The following is a 7,669-nucleotide window of genomic DNA, read 5'->3' as shown; positions in this document are numbered from 1 at the left end:
TTAAAAAGGGACCCGTACTTGGGTTTCATAAATGGAAAAAAGGAATCATATTGCAATTCTAAGTGCCCAGCACGTGAGTGAAGCAAAACAAATAAAATGCAAAGCCTTTCGGCTTTAGAATTGACAAGGTGAGGCCCATTTTGAAGACTATATAAGCAAGCCTTTGGCTTTTGAAAGAAGGGCAGCCGCCAGGAAGAAAAAAATAGTGCAGACGCAATTCGGCAGAGAAGAAAATGAAGGCTGCAGCAGTTAAATATTTCTAGGGTTGATTTTATTTCTTTCGTAGCTCCCAATTCAAGTATGTCTAACTAATTTTCTTATACTACGGTTAAGGATGAAACCCTATTCAATGAAATAATTATCTTTTTATTTAATTAATTCGCTACATGTGCGCTTTAATATTTATGGTTCTTATTTCACATGATTAGTTGGATGTTATTAAATCTTTTCACCAATTCTGTCATGTATTATTAATTGTTAGGATTAATATTCGATTAAATCTATGCTTGGGTCTATAAAGTTTATATATGATTATCTTTGATTCTGTGTCTTTCATTAAATTGTTTACGCAGAGCGCTTAAGAAAACTTTGACTTTTTGTTATTTAATATGTTTACATGGGATGCTTAGATATCATACTGTTAAGCGGAAAAAGAAACCTACACAAGAATAATTTTAATTGGGTTTAATTGTTATATTTATGAGATAACATAGATTGATTTCGAGTTGTCACTCTAAATTTGGAGATTAATTAATAATTAGATAATTACTAGTTGAATAGTGGTGGATTCCGAAACCTTAGTAAATTTTTTCTTATTGATTTCTCATTTGCTTTAATTGTTTTCTTAGTTTAATTATTTTTATTCTCTTAAAAATTCAAATTGCTCAACTAGGTTAGGATTAATATTAATTTTAGATTTAAATTAGACTTTTCAATTTACAACAATCCCTGTGGGTTTGACCTCGTTACCACTATTCTATCTCTAGATTCGTGCGGTTGCGAGTATATTAAAATTTTTCACAACAAGTTTTTGCGCTGTTGCCGAGGATTGTGCTAGAAAATCAGTTTAATCTAGGTTGATTTGATTCTTCTACTAGTTATAATTTAGGTTGTCTTTTATTTTATTTATTTAATTTTTTATAAAAAACACAAAAAAATTAGTTAATATTTTCTTTGAATTCATTGTTTGGTTGTTTGATTTCTTTTATTTTAAATTTTGTTTATTTTTATTATTGTTGTTTAATTTTTCTTCTTTGTCTAGTTAGTTTATGAGTGTTTGGGAACGCGATTCAACAAATCGCTTGGTCAAAGGAGAGTAAAAAATTGATAGGAGTCGAGCTAGTTATTCAGAAGTGATGGATGACCCAAATACACTATTGCCAATACTTCCACTAGTGCAAGCCGAGAAAACCCTTAGAGAATATTTTTCACCACTTGCAGCCAACCAACCATCTTATATTGTGTTGCCACAAACTACAACAACACACTTTGAACGTAAGCCCTCTGTCATTCAGCTTTTACCATCTTTCCATGGGCTAGAGAGAGAGGACCCATATTTGCACATTAAGGAATTTCTTGACAGATGCTCTACATGTCGTTTTCAAAATTTTAATGATGAGTCAATTAAGCTTCGCATGTTCCCTTTCTCATTAAAAGACAAAGCGAAAGCTTAGTTGAATTCACTTCCTACTAGGTCTATAACGTGGGATGAATTAAGTAACAAGTTCCTCACCAAGTTTTTTTCTATGTCTAAAACAAATGCCCTTAGGAGAGAGATAAGTGATTTTTATCAAAGAGATGGTGAACAATTTTATGAGTGTTGGGAAAGATTTAATGATTTACTCCTCAAGTGTCCCCACTATGGTTTTGAGAAATGGAGACTTATACAATGCTTTTATAACGGTTTAACCATGTCGAATCATCATATGGTATAATCTATGAATGGTGAGAGATTTTTGAACTTACATGAAGGGGCTGCATGAGATTTCTTTAATTCACTTTTTGAAAATTCTCAACAGTGGAATTTTTCAAATCAAAGGGAAAAATCATCTCAAGTTTCTAGAAAGGGATTATATGCAGTTAAAGATGATTTTAATGTGAAATCCACTATAACTACACTTTCTAGGAAAGTAGATACCTTAGCTCTAAACCAATCAATGAATCACCATCCTAGTGTAGCTAATGAGGTTTGTGCTCTTTGTTCTAACTTATCTCATACAGCACAGAATTGTCCATTATTATTAGCCTATCCAGAGGCTTATTTTGAGTAGGTACATGCCCTACAATCGTATGAAAAATCCTTCAATAGTCCATATTCATCCACATATAATCCTAATTGGAGGAATCGCCTAATTTTTCTTGGAAACAAAATCAACCTTTGTCAAACTAAGGAGGGCAACAATTTAACATGCTCAATCAAGAATTTGTCCCTCATAACCAAGTATATCCCTCTACCGAATAACTTATGTCTTAATTTGTCGCACTTCAACAAAGAAAACCTTCTTTAGAGGATACTCTTCAAAGATTCATTCAGTCAACCCAACAAACCTTTCAGTCGAACACTCAAGCAATTTTAAAGGTTGAACATCAATTGAGTCAATTAACAACTACGATAGCTGAGAGAGAAAAAGAAAATTTCCAAGTCAACCAATTTCTAATCCCAAAGGAGTGCACGAAGAGAAGATTACAACTAGCAAGACTTGAAGAGATCATGAATTATGCATATGAGAATGCCAAGATTTACAAGCAGCGAATGAAAATATTTCACGACAAGCATATTTTAAGAAAATCCTTTACACTAGGTCATAAAATACTTTTATATAATTCTCGATTGCATCTCTTTCCAGGTAAGTTACGTTCTCGATAGTCTGCTCCTTTTATAGTTCGTACTGTCTTTCCTTATGGAGCAATTGAGATTGAAAATCCAAAAAATGGTGATTTATTTAAAGTCAATGGTCAGAGATTACAACCATTGTTAGAGTTAAGAACATCAGAAGTCGATGAGCTACTTTTAGATGATCTTGTTTATCAGGATTAATTAAGTCCATCTTTGCATTCTTGTTTTATTTTAATAGTAGGTTTCTTTTCATTATTTGTTTTTCTTTTCTAGTATTTTTCTTTTATAAATGAGAGGTAAAACAAATAAATTAATATAGAAATGGTAAATTAACGTATTATTAGTAAAAAAATAAAAAATTATAAATTTAACATAAAACTTATAATCAATGTTAAGTGTAAAATAAAACATAAATTATGTAAAGAAGACGTAATATTTGTAAATGGAGGGTAAATAAGTAAATTAACATAGGGTGGTAAATTGGTGTATTATTGGTAAACAAAACAAAAACTTACAAATGCAATATAAAACTTGCAAACAGATAATAAGTGTAAGATAAAATATAGATTGTTAATTAGAATATAAAACTTGTAAATGAAAGCAAAAAAGAAGTAAATTAACATAAGAGTGATAAAATGGTATATTAATTGTAAACAAATAATTAAAAAATAAAAATATAATATAAATCTTGTAATCAATATTAAGAATAAAATAAAACATAAATTTTGCAAAATGGAACATAGAACTTTTGAATAAAAGGTAAAAAAAAATTAACATAGGAATGGTAAATTAACATAAAAAAATATAATATAAAACATGTAAATCAACAATAAGTGTAAACCAAAACATTAATTGCGTAAATGAAATATAAGGATTGTAAATAAAAGGTAAAATAAGTAGATTAGTATAAGAATGATTGAAAAAATAAAAACTTACAAATGTAAAATAAAAACCCTTTTTTAATTATGATTTTCTTATAAATTTTCTAATTTTGTTTCTAAATTGAACATGATAGTTTAAGTTGAGGTAAAACATGTGATGATGTACATAAAATATTATGAAGGATAAAACTTATTCTCAAAATAGGATTTCGAAAAACTATTATTTTCGTGTTTTCAAGGTTGTTTGTAAGATAAGGTATTTTGTATCTTTCCAAAAGCCCCCGACAGTAATTCCAAATGATCTTTAAGTACAAGTAAAAAATGAAAAATTGAAATTATATGAAGTATGTATAAAACATAAAATCAAATCCAATTTTATTAATATATCATATATGTCTAGTAACATAAGAATACGTTCTTCTTTTTTAGCTTAATCCACATAAAAATAATTTTGCTTAATTAACGTATGTAGTGAACAATACTATGATAGAAAATTAAGAAAAAAACTATGATAAAAATTAAAAAAATTATGTATTTGTAAAATGAATACCGAAATTATGGTTAGACAAATTCAATAAAACTTATTCCAATTGTTTTCATAACAATTTTTTTATTTTCAATTGAGGAGTGGCTTTTCTTTAATTAAATCAAATTGATAAACTATTTTTTGTTTAATGTTGTTTTACTTTAATGTTGATTTACAAGTTTTATAATATTCTTACAAGTGTTTGTAATTTTAAAACATCAATTTACCACTTTTATATTAGTTTACGTCTTTTCCTTTCTATTTACTAGGTTTTATATATAATTTACAAAATTTATGTTTATCATGACATTCATGCTGTAATTTTAATCACGGTATTATAAAATTTTCCCTAATGAAAAGAAGTAGCACTCACAAAGTAATTAATTAAACAAACAAATTAATTATCAATGGTAATGATTAACTATTAAATAATGAAAAAATTTATTAATTTTGTACATCCAATAAAGAAACACGGTTACCATTATGAATAAGCACATCAAACACGTTGATTGATTGCATTGGACAAAAAAAAAGCCTTAATGCTGGATATGGTTATAGAAACTAACCAAATCCATGAAAAAATTGGACTAAATGAGAGGATGACTATTCATTTATTTTCTTCCTCCTCTCATTTTCCGTCCCAATTTTCTGTCTAATATTTTGGCCATCATTTTTAACCAATAGCAGTGAGCTAGCCTTAGGCTATGGCTAGGTCACTGTTTCTCTATCAATGCCAAAAATCTAGTAAATTAACATTGCTGGCCTGGCTTGCAGACAAGTGCCCCAGCAAATTTTGTGATCCTCTGAACTTCTGTTCCTGGCGCTGGTTTAATCACATCATTCAGTTCGTATTTGATTTGCTTTTTCGGGTCACCGGATGCATTGAAGTAAGCCCCATTCAAGAATACATCTCCCTCTGATCTCCATATCCAACCATTCCCTTCTTCAGGGCTGCAGTCCATTCTCTTTGTCACCTGCATGCAAATAAATAATAAAGATTAATTCATTACGTGCGCAGCCTGGATTCTCTTTAGATACGAACTTTATGTCTTTTGTACGTTTATTGAAAAATATTGTTTATACATTAAGTGAACTCTAATCAATAAAGGACCTTGTCTCTTGTAGAAAATACATTACCTCTTTGGCATTCTTGTTATCTGAGGCAAAGAACCTATTACCCTGGCTAAGAATGGTGGGGCCTTTGAGACCACCAATTGCATACATTTCCCATTGATTGTAATCATTGTTCACAACATGAGCGAAACCAAATCTGATGCATGGCATTCTTTGCACCAATCCCTTATCAAAGCGGTTGAATGCTACAGTCACTTGCATCTTTTTATCTTCCGTGAACGTATCGGTTGCACCTAGCAAAATTGCCTGCAAAATTTTATAGCACAACATGGCTTATAATAGATCAAAAGTTTGAATTTACGTTTGATGATGACCTGAGCTACGTCATGTAAAGTCAACATTTAATTAAATTATAGTCACCTTGTCATGGTTTGAGAGGTGGCAGTTTGAAATGGTGATGGCTGTAGATCCTTGAATGGCATCAATGAGCCCATCTTGGGCTTTAGATAATGTAAGATGATCAAGCCAAATATTTGACGAACCAAATACTGAAACAGCGTCCCCATCACTTGGACCTCTATTTCCCACATGATCCACAGAATCCCTAATCATACCACCACTGGCAGGAGAAATGTTATGAATATGAATCCCATGAATGATGACATTTTGCACAAACTGTAGCCTAATTCCAGCTCCATTGGCAATGTGTACATTGGCTCCACGCCCATCAATGGTCTTGTTACCCTGGACAACCAATTCTTGTTGCAACTTGATGTTCATGTCCTTGGCAAAGATGATCCATAAAGGTTCTTTTTGGATCACTGCATGGCGTAAAGTACCAACCTTAGGGTTCTCCATATTATTGTCAGAAGAATCAGTCACCTCATAAATTTTTCCACCTTTTCCTCCGGTAGCTTTACTGCCGAAACCAAGCGCGCAACCTGCTAGCGCCTGCCGATCTTCTGCCCAGTTCTCTTTGCAACGCCAACATTTGTCAATTGGGTTTGTTGCCTCACATTGCCCTGATTCTGCATTCAACAAGCCCCTTCTGGCAGCAGTCTGCTTTGACAAGCTGCAACCCATAAAAAATTTCTATAAATTTCATATCCATATATATCTAACTTTAAAACATTAATAGGATGTATTATATTTTATTGCTAACGTTTTTCACCTTTTTAAATTAAAATTAAATAGAATAATCTAGTTTAAAATCTATATTTTGAAACATGCTAATGCCGACAGGTACGGGTTTTTAGTATTAGTATTGTTATTCACATACTCCTGAACTTTCATGTTCAAGTTGCTGGCAACAGCTACAGGGTCAGGATCATAGTACTGCTCAGTGGTCTGCATGGCTTCTTCAGCTCGTCGCCTCCATACCTCGTCGGCCTCGGCGATAGCCGATAGGCAAGGGATCAAAATGATAAAAGAGAAAAGAAAGATTAATTTTAGCCTAGCTAGCTCCATTTTTACTTTCTTTTTCAAATGTTTTATTCTAATGTACAAAAGTTCGAGGTATGTAGGATTGAACTTTTTGCTTGTGATTTGATGCAATGTGGATCATGTGTTTATATATTGATTTTGAGAAAAAAAATTTATGGCTCTAAGTTCTTATTGCTGCGCAGAAAGAGGAGAGCCAAATTCACTTCACGGTTGTAGTATAACACAGTAATTAAGATCCTATTTAATTGGACGAATAAATCTCAATATCATTATTATTAGAATTATTAGGATTTAATAAATCACAGAATTAGTCAAACTTTAAATAAAAAATAAAAAATGCAATGCTTTGTATTGTAATTTAAAGTAAAAAAAAATACTAAAATATTTATTCTTATTCTAAACGCTCTTCCAAATGACCAATTTATTATGCCCACAAAAATAGTAATCTAACGACTAAGCCATGAACTTAATTATGGCTGCCTATTCTCATTTTTTATAAAAAAAAAAGAATGTGTCGTTTTAACTAAATTTTGGGCAAGGTAAGAAACCTAGCTAAACATAATAAATTCGTAATCGAGGTGTATTGCATGTTTTTACTTTCCGTGGAGCTTTAGAAAGAATGGAAGAAGTGAGGTTACTAGAAGGAGTTTGGATCTAGGGAGAAGTGATTTTAGGAGTTTTACTTATCTTGTGATGAACATAATTTGTATACATATTTTACCCTTTTATTATATATTTATTAGTTATTTTTATTTCTTATTTTTTTTATTGAATAGGGAATTACTTTGAGATTATGGATAAAAAGGGCATAAAAGAGCTTAATTTTGGAAGCATTAAAGATTAATTGATTTTTGGAAGCAATTAGACATACATGCATGTGGAAATCAAGCCAAGGAACTGAATTCAACA

At 31.0% G+C, this 7,669-nt stretch overlaps 1 protein-coding gene and 1 non-coding gene across 2 annotated transcripts; both read right to left on the bottom strand.

The window, feature by feature from the left end:
* Positions 1-1,760: 1,760 nt before the first annotated feature.
* On the bottom strand, positions 1,761-1,867 carry LOC112498731 (small nucleolar RNA R71). The gene has a single exon (XR_003066149.1). It is a non-coding gene; the product is annotated as a small nucleolar RNA R71 (small nucleolar RNA).
* Positions 1,868-4,855: 2,988 nt separating this feature from the next.
* Positions 4,856-6,842, bottom strand: LOC127902936 (probable pectate lyase 19). Its single transcript, XM_052442941.1, has 4 exons — positions 6,597-6,842; positions 5,738-6,389; positions 5,381-5,623; positions 4,856-5,217 (listed from the first exon to the last, which is right to left on the bottom strand). Exons 1-4 carry the CDS (start codon positions 6,782-6,784, stop codon positions 4,993-4,995), a joined length of 1,308 nt encoding a protein of 435 aa, XP_052298901.1. The 5' UTR covers positions 6,785-6,842; the 3' UTR covers positions 4,856-4,992.
* Positions 6,843-7,669: the final 827 nt, after the last annotated feature.

This window comes from Citrus sinensis, chromosome 6 (genome assembly GCF_022201045.2).
Source record: "Citrus sinensis cultivar Valencia sweet orange chromosome 6, DVS_A1.0, whole genome shotgun sequence".
NCBI lineage: Eukaryota > Viridiplantae > Streptophyta > Magnoliopsida > Sapindales > Rutaceae > Citrus > Citrus sinensis.
Note: the sequence above shows the minus strand (reverse complement) of the source record. Positions and strands in the feature narration are given on the sequence as shown.